The sequence below is a fragment of the Macaca thibetana genome, chromosome Y, assembly GCF_024542745.1.
Source record: "Macaca thibetana thibetana isolate TM-01 chromosome Y, ASM2454274v1, whole genome shotgun sequence".
Lineage (NCBI taxonomy): Eukaryota > Metazoa > Chordata > Mammalia > Primates > Cercopithecidae > Macaca > Macaca thibetana.
The window spans coordinates 9,900,108-9,917,122 of NC_065599.1; the positions used below are offsets into that span (position 1 = coordinate 9,900,108).

General features: G+C 48.4%; 1 protein-coding gene across 1 annotated transcript in view; it reads right to left on the reverse strand.

The window, feature by feature from the left end:
• Positions 1–16,466, reverse strand: part of LOC126947129 (cAMP-dependent protein kinase catalytic subunit PRKX-like) — a 103,151-nt gene extending 86,685 nt beyond the window's left edge. Inside the window, exon 1 of the mRNA XM_050777754.1 lies at positions 15,921–16,466. Coding sequence (XP_050633711.1) covers positions 15,921–16,086 — 166 coding nt within the window. The 5' untranslated portion in view covers positions 16,087–16,466. The remainder of the gene's footprint in view (positions 1–15,920) is intronic.
• Positions 16,467–17,015: the final 549 nt, after the last annotated feature.

The following is a 17,015-nucleotide window of genomic DNA, read 5'->3' on the forward strand; positions in this document are numbered from 1 at the left end:
AATTACTGGGAGACATAAATTGGCTTCGACCATACTTAAAACTTACCACAGGAGAGTTAAAACCTCTTTTCGATATATTAAAAGGAGACTCTAATCCGAAATCCCCCAGGTCCATTTCAAAAGAAGCATTAACGGCACTCCAACGGGTAGAAGATGCCATTACAACACAATTTGTTACCAGTATTGATTATTCTCAGCCATTAATATTCATTATTTTTAACACAGCAATGACCCCTACTGGTTTATTCTGGCAAAACAATCCCATTATGTGGGTACACTTGTCCTCCTCCCCCAAAAAGGTTTTGTTGCCTTATTATGATGCCATAGCTGATCTAATTATCGTGGGAAGAGAAAACAGTAGAAAATACTTTGGAATAGAACCCTCTACCATTATACAGCCCTACACTCAATCACACATCCATTGGCTGTTACAAAATACAGAAGCCTCGCCAATTGCTTGCGCTTCTTACACTGGCACAATTGACAACCATTACCCACCTAACAAACTCATTCAATTTTGCAAACTTCATGCGTTTGTATTTCCTCATATTACCAGTAAAGAACCTCTCAATGACGCATTACTAATTTTCACTGATGGATCTTCCACAGGACTCACTGCTTACACCTACAATAATACAATTGTCAAATTCCAAACCACTTATACATCAGCTCAGCTAGTCGAATTACAAGCCATAATTGCAGCATTATCAGCTTTCCCTTGTCAGCCACTTAATATTTACACAGACAGCGCCTACCTGGCTCATTCAATACCCCTCTTAGAGACCGTGCCGCAAATTAAACATATTTCAGACACAGCTAACCTATTTCTACAATGTCAACAACTTATTCAAAAAAGGACTACTCCCTTTTTCCTTGGACATATTAGAGCACATTCAGGACTACCGGGACCTTTAGTACAAGGTAATTCAACAGCTGACATGGCAACAAAAACCATAGCCACAGTCACTACAGACAATTTACAACAAGCACAAAAAGCACATGCCCTACATCATTTAAACGCCCAGATCTTAAGACTTATGTTTAAAATTACTAGAGAACAAGCCCGACAAATAGTTAAACAATGTGCCAACTGCATAACTTATTTACCCGTTCCTCATCTAGGAGTTAACCCTCGAGGACTCATCCCCAACGAAATTTGGCAAATGGACGTTACACATCACTCAGAATTTGGCTGACTAAAATATATTCATGTATGCACAGACACCTATAGTGGGTTCATTATTGCGACTCTCCAGACAGGAGAAACCACCAAACATGTCATAGCTCACTTATTACATTGCTTTTCCATCTTAGGTATACCCAAACAAATTAAGACAGACAACGGCCCTGGTTACATAGCCAAAACTTTCCTACAATTCTGCAACACCCTACAAATTAAACATATCACAGGTATTCCCTACAATCCCCAAGGACAAGGAATAGTTGAAAGGGCCCATCTGTCATTAAAAACTACTATTGAAAAAATGAAAGGGGGGAGCTGGTACCCCGTGAAGGGTACCCCCAGAAACATACTTAATCATGCCCTCTTTATCCTTAATTTTTTAAATTTGGACAGTCACGGAAAATCTGCTGCCGACCGTTTCTGGCATCCTGAATCTCAAAAACAGTTTGCAATGGTAAAATGGAAAGATCCACTCGATAATTCATGGCATGGCCCTGACCCAGTTTTAATTTGGGGAAGAGGCTCAGTATGTATTTTCTCACAAAAAATGATGCAGCCACATGGCTGCCCGAGAGATTGGTAAGACAAATAAACCATAACCACTGTCAATCCAGGGAAAACAATCCTCCCTGAGAAGTTTCTTCCCTTTTGTTTTTCAGAAAATGAAGCCCAACATGAGATTCCTTTGGAAAATAATCTTTTTATAGAACATAGTGACAGTCTATGCAGGTTTTGATGACCCTCGTAGAGCAACAGAACTAATACAAAAGCAACACGGCCAGCCTTGTGACTGCAGCGGGGGACAAGTATCTGAACCTCCGTCAGACAGGATCTCCCAAGTGACCTGCTCGGGCAAGACAGCTTATTTAATGCCAAACCAACAATGGAAATGTAAGTCAACCCCAAGAGACACCTCCCCTAGCGGGCCGCTCCAAGACTGCCCCTGTAGTTCTTTCCAGTCCTCTGTACACAGTTCTTGCTACACCTCATATCAACAATGCAAATCAGGCAATAAAACATACTATACGGCTACATTATTAAAAACACAAACTGGAGGTACCAGTGACGTACAAGTATTAGGATCCACCAATAAACTTGTACAGTCTCCTTGTAACGGCCAAAAAGGACAGCCTGTTTGCTGGAACACTACAGCCCCTATCTACATCTCTGATGGGGGTGGTCCATTAGACACCACAAGAATTAAAACTGTTAGAAAAAACTAGAAGAAATTCATAAAGCCCTATATCCTGAAATTCAATATCACCCTTTGGCCCTGCCTAAGGTTAGAGATAACCTTATGATCGATGCGCAAACTTTTGATATCCTTAATGCTACTTACAACTTACTCCAAATGTCCAATACAAGCCTTGCCCACGATTGTTGGCTTTGTTTAAGAATGGGTCCCCCTACTCCTCTCGCTATACCTAATTTTTCATTATCCTATGTCAGTTACTCTGGTGAGTCCTTGGTCAATAACTCTTGTCCAATTATTTCTTCCCTCTTAGTTCAACCAATGAAGTTTTCTAATTCCTCTTGCCTCTTTTCACCCTCTTACAATACCACTGAAGAAATCGATCTAGCTACGTTCTATTCAACAACTGTACCTCCATAATCAATGTCACCAGCCCCTTGAGTGCTATAAATGGCTTGGTTTTCCTCTGTGGAAACAACATGGCATATACTTATCTACCCACAAATTGGACAGGGCTTTGTGTTCTGGCCACTCTTCTCCCCGACATTGATATCATCCCTGGAGATGAACCTATCCCCATCCCCGCTGTTGAACATTTTATTTATAGACCAAAACGGGCCATACAATTTATTCCCTTGTTGGCCGGACTGGGAATCACCACTGCATTTACAACAGGAGCTACAGGCCTAGGAGTCTCACTAACCCAATATACTAAATTATCTAATCAATTAATTTCAGATGTACAAACCTTATCCAGTACTATACAAGATCTACAAGATCAGGTAGACTCATTAGCTGAAGTAGTTCTCCAAAACAGAAGAGGTCTAGACTTACTAACAGCAGAACAGGGAGGGATCTGTTTGGCTTTACAGGAAAGATGCTGTTTTTATGCTAACAAATCCGGAATCGTCAGAAATAAAATAAAGACTTTACAAGAAAAACTAGAGAAGCACAGAAAAGACCTGGCTGCCAATCCCTTGTGGACTGGACTCGATGGACTTCTCCCCTATCTCCTGCCTTTTCTTGGTCCTTTACTTACTCTTCTACTCTTTCTCACTCTCGGGCCTATAATCTTTAATAAGCTTATGGCATTCGTCAGACAACAAATCGAGGCCTTCCAGGCCAAGCCTGTACAGGTCCATTATCATCGCCTTGAGATGTCTGAACATGGTGAGTCTTATCTGTCCTTATAAGACCACCTCCCCTGTGAGCTGAACTGGACAGTCAATGACGGGTAAGAGAACACCACCCCCAATCGAGCCTAAGACAGGAGGACCACCCCTGCCGCTGCCTAATCCCATGACGGGCTTAAAAGGTGGGGATGAGTTGACCCAACCTAAGACAGGCGCAGTTCCCGAGGGGCTATCTCTCATCATGAAATAATAAAAAAGGGGGACCTGTCCGGAGCCGCGTGGCCCAGCCATAGCGATAATAATTGACAACTGATGCCTGAGCTCTATAAGTTTCTACTCTATGCCTCCTTCCTAGATTTACTTTCTTCCCTGTTCTGCTGTCTCATACGCCAGTACAAAATGGCTCTCTTCCGGGTTCTTCACCACCCATCTTCCTGCACCCGGGAAGATGATCAACTTACAGCGCAGGCGCCATTCCGCACCACGGAAAATTACCAATGGACCGCGCAGGCGCAACATGACGTCCCATTGAAGAAACCGAAACCTACCTGGCCACGCCCACCGCAGGGCCACGTCATCGCCCTGGCCCAACCTCCGCCCCTGCTGGTCTATATAAGGCATTACGCTGCCACCAATAAACCAGACTTGATGAGGATACTGTCTTGTCTCCATTTCTCGTGTCTCTTGTCCGCCCGAGTTCCCACTCCCTCTTCTAGGGTCTACATTGACGATCCCGCGGGACGGGACACCGTGTGAGACAACTTCCTTTTTCTATGTCCTGGTGAAAAATGCTAAGTATTTTTAAACAGGTACAAGGGCATGGAGGCCTGCAGGGAAGACACTGTACAGAAGGAAGGTCTATTTTTCTTTTTTTTTTTTTAATTGAGGCAGGGTCTCACTCCATCACACAAGCTAGAGTGTCGTAGCACAATCACAGCTCACTGAAGCATCTACCTCCCGAGCTCAAGCAATCCTCCCATCTCAGCCCCTCAAATAGCTGGCAACACAGGCATGCGTCCCCCTGCCTAATTTTTTTTCTCCATTTGTAGAAATAGGGTCTTCTTATGCTGCCCAGGCTGGTCTCAAACGCCTGGACTCAAGTGATCCTTTCACCCTGGCCTTCCAAAGTCCTGGGACTACAAGTATGAGCCACTGTGCCCAGCCCTATTTTTCAAACATATTAGAGAAATGACTAGGGTCTAACCTTGACAGTTCTGGATTAAGCAGGATGGAAAGACCCAAACTAGTCATATGGACAGTTTTCTGTCCTCCTCTCTTCTCTTCTCTCCACCTTCTGAGAGAATGAGCTGAGCATGGTGGTGTGTCCCTGCAGTCCCAGCTACTTGGGAGACTGAGGTAGGAGGATCACTTGAGCCCTGTAGTTTGAGGCTGCAGCTGAGCTATGATTGATTGCACTCCAGCCTGGGCGGCAGAGCAACACCTTGTCTCTAAAAAACAAAAAACAAACAAAATCATAATCCCTTGACCTGGCCACTGTATCATCTGACAGAAGACATGAAAGGCTGGAAGAACTACCCAGAGGCGTCCCACAGGAAATTCCTCCGTAGGGAGACTCACCAAACCGGCAACCGCCTCCCACACTGACAGTCTCTGTGCGGTCTCCTTAGACCACAGGAAGGTGGAGGTGGACGCCACCAGTGCTGGAGGGGACGAATTTCCATCCTCGAACCTGCGCCTCCTTCCTCTGCAAGTCATTTACATCTTCGCTAAAGGTGTTCAGACAGGGTAGGGTGAGTCTCCCAGATGCCTATTCCACCATCATGGGAGAACTGCTGGGCGGCTTCAAATGCATCTAATGTGTTTTGGGTTTTTTGTTTTTTTGAGATGGAGTCTCACTCTATCACCCAGGCTGGAGTGCAGTGGCACAGACTCACTGCAACCTCTGTCTCTTGGGTTCAAGTGATTCTCCTGTCTCAGCCTTCTGAGTAGCTGGGATGACAGGCACCCACTACCACGCCCCGCTAATTTTTGGATACAAATGGGATTTCATCATGTTTGCCAGGCTGGTTTCGAACTCCTGATCTCAAGATGCAGTAATCCCAAAGTGCTGGGATTACAAGCGTGAGCCCCCACAGCCCGGCCTCTAATGGCTGTTTATCATGTTTTCTCCCACTCAGATCAATGTAAATGCCAAATGGACTTTCACTTAAGATCCTAATGGGGAAACAAAATGTCCATCATCCTGTCTCAACCAACACAGCACAGAATCGGAGATACTGGGAAAACATGCCCACGTGAGAAACACAGCGTGAAAACGCTCCAGAAAGGAGGAGTTTCTTCAAAGTACTGGTTGCACTGGTTTCATTCTTCTTGCACAAGGGAACCTTGGAAAAAAAGGGGCTGGCCAAGTTTACCCACACACACGTGGGTATTACCAAATTCATCCACATGCCCAGGTTTCTGTGCAAACAATCTGCCCTCTAGCACCTGCACCTGTGTTTCTGTCTTGCTCCTCCAATAGGATACAAGATTTGCTTCTAGGATTCTAAAGTGCATAGGTCAGGCAGGGTGCAGTGGCTCACGCCTCTCATCCCAGGACTCTGGGAGGATAAACTGGGAGGATCACTTGAAGTCAAGAGTTCAAGACCAGCCTGGGCAACATGACAAGACTCTATCTCTACAAAAAAATCAAAACAATAGCCTGGTGTGGTGACACACGCTGTAGTCCCAGCTACTTAGGAGGCTGAGGTGAGAGGATCCGTTGGGCCTCGGACATTGATGCTACAGTGACACCATGTCACTGCACTCCAGCCTGGGCATCCGAGTGAGACCCTGTCCAAAAAAAGGAGATAATGGTATTTATCTCTCTGTGCAGTATTTATCTCTCTGTGCCTGGCTTATTTCTCAGAGCATAATGATCTCCAGTTGCATCCACACTGTTGCAAATGAGAGGACTTTATTCTCTTTACAGGCTGAATAGTACTCCATTGTGTACAGACGCTGACGGGCACATGGGTTGTTGCCCTATCTTGGTTGTTGTTACTTGTGCTGCAGTGAACCTGAGAGTGCAGGTATCTCTTCATTGTATGTGATTTTAAGCTACTATATTTATGGTCCTTCATTCCAGCAACCATGCAAGACTAAGACAGTATGAAGGAACATGAGAGAGATATCAGAAGTCAACCAAAAAGGGGAATCTTCTAAGAAGTCAGTTTTAATTGCGGTGACACTACAATATTGCTTCAGGAGAATTTCCAACATATCCCTGGATGCATTACAATTTGCATAGGGGCTATGATCTGAATTATGTCCCCCGAAAAATCGTATATTGATGCCCTAATCCCCAGACGTTAGCATGTGGCTATTTGGAAATGGGGCCCTTGAGGAGTTAATTAAGGTAAAATGAGGTCATTAGGGTGGGCCCTGATCCAATAGGACTGCTATCCTGGTAAGAAGAGGAGGTTGGGTGTGGTGTTTCATACCGTAACCACAGCACTTTGGGAGACTGAGGCAGGAGGATTGACTGAGGCCGGAATTTGAGACCAGTCTGGGAAACGTAGGGAGACTCCATCTCTAGGAAAAATGTGTATATATAAGCTGAGCATGGTAGTGCACACTTGTGGTCCCAGCTCACTCAAGAGGCTGAGGTATGGAGTGTTGCGTGGGCCCAGGAAGCCAAGACTGCAGGAAGCTATGATAGCACCACTGAATTCTGGCCTGGGCCAGAGCAACATCCTATCTCTAAAAAAACAAAAATAAAAAAAGAGGAGATGAGGACACAGAGAGGGATGGCCCTGTGAGGACACAGGGAGAAGACAGCGTCTATCTAGGACAGAGGCATCAGAAGGAACCAGCCCTGCCCACACCGTGATCTCAGACTTCTAGTCACCAGGACTGTGGGAAAATTAATTTCTATTAAATAAGCCACTCAGTCTGCGGTATTTTGTTATGACAGTCAGAGCAAACTAACACAATTACACCCTGCATTCATTCTCAAAAGGACTCCTGTGGCTTCAACCTCCAAAACAGACCAAGAAACCTGCAACTTATTATCTCAGTGGTGAAACCCCGTCTCTACTAAAAGGACAAAACTTACCTGGGCATGGTGGCAGGCACCTGTAGTCCCTGCTGCTCAGGAGACTGAAGCAAAAGAAACACTTGAACTGGGCGGTCAAGGTTGCAGTGAGCCGAGACTGCCACTGCACTCCAGCCTGGGTGACAGAGCTAAACTCCATCTCAGGGAAAAAAAAAGTCTGCCACCAAGCTCTGCAAGACCTGGCCACCAGGAAGGCATATGCAGTTTCACACTGGGGAGAAGAGGAAACTGATGGACAGAAAAGGTTCACTTTTTGGAGACCCTAAGTGTAGCAGGCATTGTGTAATCATGTGCCTTGATACTTCCTTTTCTTTATTTTTGACATAGGGTCTTGCTCTGTTGCCCAGGCTGGAGCACAGAAGCACCATCATGGGTCACTGCAGTCTCTACCTCCTGGGCTCAAGCAATCCTCCTGTCTCAGCTTCCCTAGTAGTTGGGACTACATACAAGTGCATGCCACCACACTCAGCTACTTTAAAAAAATTTTTTTTGGCCAGACGTGGTGGCTCATGCATATAATCCCAGCAGTTTGGGAGGCTGAGGTAGGTGGATCACAAGGTCAGGAGTTCAAGACCAGCCTGGCCAAAATGGTGAAACCATGTCTCTACTAAAAACTACAAAAATTAGCCAGGCACGGTGGCAGGAGCCTGTAATCCCAGCTACCTGGGAGGCAGAGGCAGGAGAATCACTTGAACCTGGAGAATCGTTCTCCAGGCTCTCAAAAAAAAAAAAAAAAAAAAAAAAAAAAAAAATTGAGATGGGGTCCTACTACACTGCCCAGACAGATGAGCTCATGGGCTAAGCGATGCTGCCACCTCAGCATCCTAAAATACTGGGATTACAGGCGCAAGCCTCCACAACTGGCCTCCCATGAATTTTTATTTTTTGAGACAAGGTCTCTGCCATCCAGGCTGGAGTGCAGTAGCATGATCTCAGCCCACTGCAGCGTCAATCTCCTGAGCTCGCGATTGTCATGCCTTCGCCCTCGTTTGATTTTCACAAACCATGTCTCTTCCTGGAGGGGGCTGTCTGCTGCTTTCAAAACTTTAACATCTCCCTTCTTTGCAGCGTGCCCATGAACTGTAGTTCCAGCTACTTGGTTGGCTGAGGTGGGAGGATCACTTGAGCCCAGGAGTTCGAGACCAGCATGGGCAACATAGCAACACCCATCCCTACAAAAATAAATAACTAACTAACTGAGTGTGGCAGTGCATGTCTGTAGTTCCAGCTACTTGGGAGGCTGAAGTGGCAGGATTGCTTGAGCCAGGGAAGTGGAGGCTGCAGTGAGCTATGGCTGCACGACTATACTCTAAACTGCACTACAGAGTGAGACTCTGTCTTTAAAACAAAGAAAAAAGAGGTGGTGGCTCATGCCTGTAATCCCAGCACTTTGGGAGTCCGAGGCGGGTGGATCACGAGGTCGGGAGATCAAGACCATTCTGGTTAACATGGTGAAACCCCATCTCTACTAAAAATACAAAAAATTAGCCGGGCATGGTGGCAGGCGCCTGTAGTCCTAGCTACTTGGGAGGCTGAGGCAGGAGAACAATGTGAACCTGGGAGGCAGAGCTTGTAGTGAGCCAAGATTGCACCGGTGCACTCCAGCCTGGGCAACAGAGCAAGACTCTGTCTCAAAAAAAAAAAAAAAGAGAAAAAAGAAAATAACGCTGATGTTGTCATGGTGGAGCTTCTGCCCATAGAGAAACTAAAGTACATAGTGTACCCGTCCAGTACTTGGCATCAGTGAGTGTCATAAGAACAACTGTCGATAGTGCCATCATCCATTCATTTCTTTATTCACACACAGAGTGACCAGCTTGTCCCTGTCTCTGACTGCGACTTTCCTGGCTAGCACTGAAGGTTTCCCACCTCGGGAAACCCCTGGCACATGAGGAGGGTTGATCTCTCTATCCATGCAGTGGATGGTCTTGGGCACGCACTAAGTGCCGGGTCTGTTCTCTGAATGTGGGAGATGAAAGTGACTCCAACACACAGAGGTCCCGGCACTCTTGGCATCTATGTTCCAGCAGCGGAGGCAGGCGGAATGCTTGAGCCCAGGAGCTCAAGACGAGCCTGGGCAACACAGTGAGACCCCGTCTCTTTTCTTAAAATAAGTCCTGCACATGTATCTTAATTTAACTTAAATTTAATGTAACATGCATTTTAACTTAAAACTAAATTAAATTTAAAAAATAAAATGAAATAAACAATGAAGAGGAGAAACCGGCAGGACTTCTATCCTTGGAAATGTTCTCTGATGTGTAATATTTTATCTCATCTCTTGGCATTTGTGTGATGCACTTAAATGGAAACTGTCATTCCCACATGCATGAGCCGGTTTCACACGGGGCAACCACACAAGATAAACAAGATTAAAGGGCTGAGCTCCACTTTCTGTGTATTGTTAGGCCACAAACAACACTCCTAATTGCTATGTCAACACTGCCCACAAGGCTGCTGATTTATGCACACAGTAAAATCTCACCAGTTCAGATGCCATTCGTGCCGGCAGCATGCTGGTGTGACAGACAGGGTGGAGATGCCACGGACTCAATGTCTGTGTGCCCCTAAAATTCCTGTGTTGAAATCCTCACCTGCAAGGTAATGGTGTCAGGGGGTGAGGCCTTAGGGAGGTGATGAGGTCGTGAGGGTGGAGCCTCATGAATAGGATTAGAAGGTGGAGCCTCATGAATGGGATTAATGCCCTTATTAAGGGGCCTCAGAGAGCTCCCTCACCCCTTCCACCATGTAAGGACACAGCAAAAAGGCACCATCTATGAACAAGGAAGCAGGTCCCCACCAGACACCCAATCTGCCACACCTTGATCTTGGACCTCCAGCCTCCCGAACTGGGAATAAATGTCTGTGGTTTGCTAGTCAGGAGGCTGAGGCAGGAGAATGGCATGAACCCAGGAGGCGGAGCTTGCAATGAGCCTAGATTGCACCGCCACACTCTAGCCTGGGCAACAGAGTGAGACTCTGTCTCAAAAAAAAAACAAAAAAGCCACTCAGTCGGTGGTGTTTTGTACAACAGCCTGAATGAACTATCTTATGGTATTAATAAGACCCCAGCAACGAGGAGAGGAAAGGAAAATTCTGCCCAGTTTAGGAGAACCTTTTATTCTTTAATTCCCAGGATCCACCCCTGCATCTCTTTCTTCTCCTTTTCTTCTTTCTGACTTTACTACATGACCAGGCATGCCCACAGTACCAGTGGCGTTATCAGCACCAGCTCACATTCCTTCCTTTATTTGGGAAAAGACTGGCTCTCTAGTTCACCACAGACGACCGCTTCCTCCTCTCCCCTCTCTCCTATCATGTGCCCACCTTATCATTAAAGAAAGTTTAAATGTTAAGCCAATCGGGTCTAGTTTAGATTGTGCAGTCTGACCCCAGCCAACGGGGAAAGGACATAGGGACAGGAATTGCCTTACGAATAAAAACTTCTACTCTCCTTTGTTCGGGGTGCTCTTGGGGCAACCAGCCATATGGGAGGGCACCCTCGTGTGCAGCAGTAAATTTGTTTTGCTGAGAAATCCTTTGTCTAAGGGCTCGTTTTCCTTACAACTCCAAGCTTTATTTCTAAAAACCAAGGACGGGATTAAAAACTACCAGTATTAAACACTTCAGATTTCAGAACCATGTATCATTAATTATGAAGATCTACTAGCTCTTAAAAATATACAGTATTTTCAGATAGTATACCACGTGAAAGTTAAAAAAAAAAAATGTCTTGAGGAAGACCAAGTAGTCTGTGGTGAGGGAATTCATTCTGCACCATGGTTTGGAGGGTGGTAGCTGCCCAAATCCACACACTGGGTAAAACTGCACAGAACTCTATACACACACTTGCAAACACAAATGGGCACCTTCTGAAAACTAACAAAGGCTGAACAAGCCGGGCACGATGGCTCATGCTTGTATACAATCCCAGTACTTTGGGAGGCTGAAGTGGGAAGATTGCTTGAGACACCAGGAGATCAAGACTTGGCAACATAACAAGACTCTGCCTCTACAAAACATACAAAAATTAGCCGGGTATGGTGCATGCCTGTAGTTCCAGCTACTCGGGAGGCTGAGTTGAGAGGATCACTTGAGCCCAGGAATTCAAGGCTGGAGTGAGCTGAGATCACACCACTGTCCTCCAGACTGGCCAACAGAGTGAGATCCTGTCTCAAAAAAAAAAAAAAAAAAGCTGAACGAGGTATGTGTTGTCTTTAATAGGGATATACCAACATCGATGACATGGTTCTGATATTGTCCCACAGATACGAAGACGTCACTATGGGGAAGCTGGCTGAAAGGTCCGTGAGACTCCAGGTACTGTTTTTGAAATCTCCTATGAAGTCTGTATTTCAAAATACACACATTTTTAATACTGGTCTAGGACTTTGAAGTCTTCCTCACAGTAACCATGTAGGATAGGTTCTGTTATTACTTCCCTTTTTTTTAAATAAGCAAATGCGAACTAGGTTGAGCAAAGGAAAACGAAATGTGGACCCAAAGCCTGGCCACCGGTTTACCTGCTGAATTACCTCCTTCCTGACAGGTTAACACTCGGGGTGCCCACAGAAACAAGCACTGGGTCGTGGATGCCAAATGATTCAATAAAAACACTTTCGGGAAAAAACCTAAGCTTTTTGAGTTTTGTTGTTGTTGTTGTTGTTGTTGTTGTTGTTGAGATGGAGTCTTGCTCTGTCACCCAAGCTGAAATGTGGTGGTGTGATTTCGGCTCATTGTAACCTCAGACTCCCTGGTTGGGATGGTCTTAATCTCCTGACCTCATGATCCATCTGCCTCAGCCTCCCAAAGTGCTGGGATTACAGGCATGAGCCATCATGCCCATCCACACCTAAGTATTTTTTATCTGATATATAGAGAAAGTAATTCTCAAGTAATCATTTTAAGTGGGAAGATTGATAAAATAAGGCTGGTAGATTGCTGCACAGAGAGTCATCCTCTCTATGTAGTGTAAGTTTTTCACTTCCATAACATATATTTATTTGATTTTGTTTCATTTTTTAGACAGAGGATCTCACTCTATCACCCAGGATGGAGTAGAGTAACATGACTATGGTTGACTGCAGCCTTGACCTCCTGGGCTCAAGTGATCCTCTTGCCTCAACTTCCCAGGTGACTAAGAGTACAGGTATGCACCAACATGACCAACTAGCTATTATTACTATGTTTTTTAAGAGATGAGGGTCGCTTTGTATTGCCTAGGCTAGTCTGGAACTCATGGCCTCAAGCCATCCTCCCACCACAACCTCCCAAATAGCGGGGACTACAGGCACGTACCACTGTACCCGGCCCAGATTTTCCTTTTTTAAAGCACAATTGTTTTCCCTCATAGAAATAAGCACAGCTTGGTTATATGAACAGAAATGTGAAGAACCAGACTGAAACCCATTTTTTTCTCTAAGGAGTAGTATGGCTATTCTGATACAAAGTTCCTAAAACTATTAAATCAGCCTTTAAACAAGACGTACTACAGAATCCCTTTATGCACAAAGAAGAAAAAAAAAATCCATTATGAGATTTTTCACAAGTGCAAACTGCACTCTTTTTCCTAACTACCTGCACTGGAGGAAACTGCTCAATCCAGAACACTGACACTTTCTTTGCTTTTTCCCTCCGCCACCCAGGCTGGAGTGCAGGGCTGTGATCTTGGCTCACTGCAACCTCTGCCTCCTGGCTGCAAGCAATTCCTTTGCCTCAGCCTCCTGAGAAGCTGGGATTACAGGCGCCTGCCACCACGCCTGGCTAATTTCTGTATTTTCTCAGTAGAGACAGGGTTTTGCCATGTTGGCCTGGCTGGTCTGGAACTCCTGAGCGCAAGAGATCTGCCTGCCTCGGCCTCCCAAAGTGCTGGGACTACAGGCAAGAGCCACCACACCCAGCCTGTGATTGGCTTTAAGTCATAGAAAATAGGATTGCTCAACTGGCAATCTGCATATAGATCCCCTCCGCCCACCCCCCAAAAAGTTCAGTACTCCTGGGGGTGCTTGTTTGGGGCCTGAGAGAATTAGGAATGAGTGGAAAAGAGCACTGAAAAGCAAACTTATGTTCCTGCAGGGACAGCCTAGGATGAAGAGAGGTCACACCCAGCCAGACTGGGTGTCAACTCCAGACTGAGACTCGAGCTCGTTCCTCACTCTTCATCAAGCCTTGGAAAAGAGTCCAAAGCTGCTGTAGATTGTGGCTCAGAGATACAATCGTGAAGGCTCTACAACGCTTAGTATATTTTAGAATTTATTCTAATTCTTTTAGGTGAATCACACTTAGACTGCTCTTTAATCAACAATAAAGAAAAAGGCTCGGATAAAATGCTGCAGTTAATGTCACAGCTTTGGTAGCTGTGAAGCTGTCATGAGAGAGTGTTCCAGACACACACACATACACACACACACATACACACACACACACCCCCTGGGTCCTGGTCCCCTGCTGTCCAATGAATATGGGATACCTACCTCTCCTGTCACACCCTTGGAGCCCACCGGAAGTTATACTTGAGAAAAGAGCATCATCCTCATTAAGAGAGCACTGACTGGACTGAAAAAAAACAGCTGACCTCCCCGCCCAGCCAGCTTGGTCCCCAGAGGAAATGACACTCTTTTTTTTAAAATGAGGTTACCCGCTGGGCACCCTAAGCTAACCTGATGTCAAACTGAGTGGCCCCCTGTCACACCAGAGCTCCTCACCTCTGCCGCCCTGGGGCCCGCTTCCTGCTCTCCGCCCCGGCCTCCAGCTCCAGCTCCACCCTTCCCAAGAGACCCATGTGGGTGCCCCAAAGAATGACAAACTCTGGTGCTGAGTGCCAAGGAAAGGCTGGATCTCATCAATTTTCCATTGTCGAGTTGTATTTCCACCGATTGTGGCAGCTGAAGCAGTCAGGGTTCCTGCCCACCCTTCCTCCCCGCAAAACACACACAGCATTAAGATTAGATCACGACAGCCTTCGGCGGGGGGGACCAGGAGAAGAGGGAAAGCAGAAAGAGAGAAGGGAGGGAGTCAGAAACAGAGCAGAGAGACCAAGACAGTAAGGGGACAGGGAGAGAGGCATAGACAGAGGAGGAGAAATGCAAATACACGAACAGGGTCACAGAAAGGGAGAGAGAAGAAAAACAGAGAAAGAGATAGAGAATGAGATAGGAGGAGGGAGGGAGCGAGAGAGAGGGCCTCGTCCCACACTGTCTTTCCAAACTCAGGCTTTATTCGTGGGCCCTTCCTTCAAGGTCTAAGTGGCAAAGAACTCACTGAAGGAAGCTAAGTCCCCTCTTCCTCAGCGGTTCTGAAGGCCCACTGGCTATGCCCGCGGGTCTTCCTATGCCATAAAGTCTGACCTTGAGCCCTTGGGATTCCCAGCCCAGCTTCCTCCTTTCCAAAATGTGAGGACAAACAGGAGTTAGAGGGCCTGAGAGCCCCCGCCTCATCAACACACCCAGGACACCCCCTCTGTTCTCCCGTTTATTTTCTTGACAACCAACACCCCACTTAGCCACACAGAGTCCCTAAGAGGCACAGGCGGGCTGGTGACAACTGTTTAAACTCAGCTCCCATGTTCGGTTGGGATATTCTGACCCACTCAGGGCTGTCCCATAAACCAGCGCGTGTCCGGATCCAAGCGCACCGAGAACTCGAAATCTCTGTCAAGCTGCCCATTCGGGGTTAAGTTCAAAGACAGAGGACAAAGGAAACGAAGAAAGCGCCCAATACAATAATTATCCACTTCAGACGAACAAGACGAAAAGCACAGGCAGTGTCAGGACATGTTAGGATCCTTTCCCAACTCCGCCGTCCCCATCCCCACAAAGCCACGGAATACCTGTTCCCTGGAGCCCAGTTGCTCCCGCAGCCCGTGGAGAAACCTGTACACTCCCCGCCGAGGACCCTGCCACTAGGCAAACAGGGAGGCTGGCCTGGAGGAGACCCGCAGGGGCCTTCAGAACTCGCGCCCGAGACCCTGGAGCCGCCGTATGGGAGGCGCACGAGGTTGCCGAGGCGAGGGGACCCACAGGAAGTTTGGTGACGTCGGACCACCCAGCCCCAGACTGCTGTGTGTGCGGTGGATCAGGGTGGTCTCAGACAGGAGCCGTCGGTGTTCCAGGGAACGCACCCGGCCGGGCCGGTCTGGGGGACTCGCCGGGGCTGGGGGTGTGGGTACGCTCCAGTTCTCTGAGTGGCCCTCTAGGAGACCCAGTGGCAGGGGCAACCCCGCGCGGGGACCCTGAGCCCGAGCGGCGGGGTAGGGCCCTACCCAGGAGGCCAGCACCCGGGGCCCTTTGTCTGACTATAGCGTCCCGGCCGCGCCGCGCGCCCCTATGGGCCAAGTCTCCGCGCGCACTCGCTCACCCACGGTGACCAGCGTGTCGAAGTCCTGCAGGCGGTAGGCAGGCGGCTCCAGCGACCGCGCCTCGGAGCTAGGGCAGAGCGCGGGCACCCAGTCCGGGGTCTCCTCCGCCACCTCTCGGGCGATGTTCGCCGCTGCGGCCCCCTGGCCTAGCCCGCGCGCCTCCATGGGAACGCACTCAGGTCCGGGGAGCCGAGCCAGGCCGGAGTGCTCGGGTAGCCTGGCTTCCCGGGACGCAGCCTAGGAGGGCCGCGCGGCGACAGCATCAACGCAGGCTCCCCATGCGCGCCCCAGCCTCCTGGTGCGCGGCCCGGCGCTGTTGACAGAGCGACCGGGACAATGGTGGGGCGGCGCTCACTGCACAAACAGCAACGACCCCAGAGCGAGCAGCCGCTGGCCTCGCGAGGCCGGCACCGAATGCCAGAAGGCTGCGGGAAAGGCGGGGGCCGCGGCCCTGGCTCTGGGTGCGCGAGCCAGGGGGTCCTGAGTATTCCTGGTCTCGCGCCAGCCGCCTGCTCCACCTCGGTAGCCGCGTACGCGCTGATGGGGCGGGCAGAAGCAGCCTGGGCGTGGTCACGCCTCTCCCCGCCCCCACCGGGCCGCGGGGCTAGGGGCGTTACCTTCGCGCAGGCTCCGCAGCCGCCGCTACCCATCTCAGTAGCCGGAGACTTGGGCTTGCGGGCGACTCCAGCCGTCTAGGGCAGGCGCGGCTCTGGGGAGGTGCCCACGCCCCCTCCGCGCCCGGGGTGACCCTGGGGTGGGACCCAGGCTGACTTCTCCCTGGGGACGCACTGGCCGGTCATCCGCGTCGCTGCACCCAAGCCCAGAAGATGGGGAGGCGGGAGGCGAGAGGGGGGAGGCTGGAGGGCCCGGGGACTGGGAGCGCATTGCTCAGCAAAAGTGAAGTTCACAAATAAAACCTGCAATTGGCGTTTGGTGAGGAGTGGGACTCGGATTAATCTGGCTACTCAAGACGCGCGCTGCGCGCGGATCCCCGAGAGGGGCTGCTGGGTCTGGGGGACAAGGTCAGCGTCCTGGTGTCGCTATAGGCCTGGTGATTCCAGATTTCTAATTGGAAGGGGAGAGGAAGGGTGGGC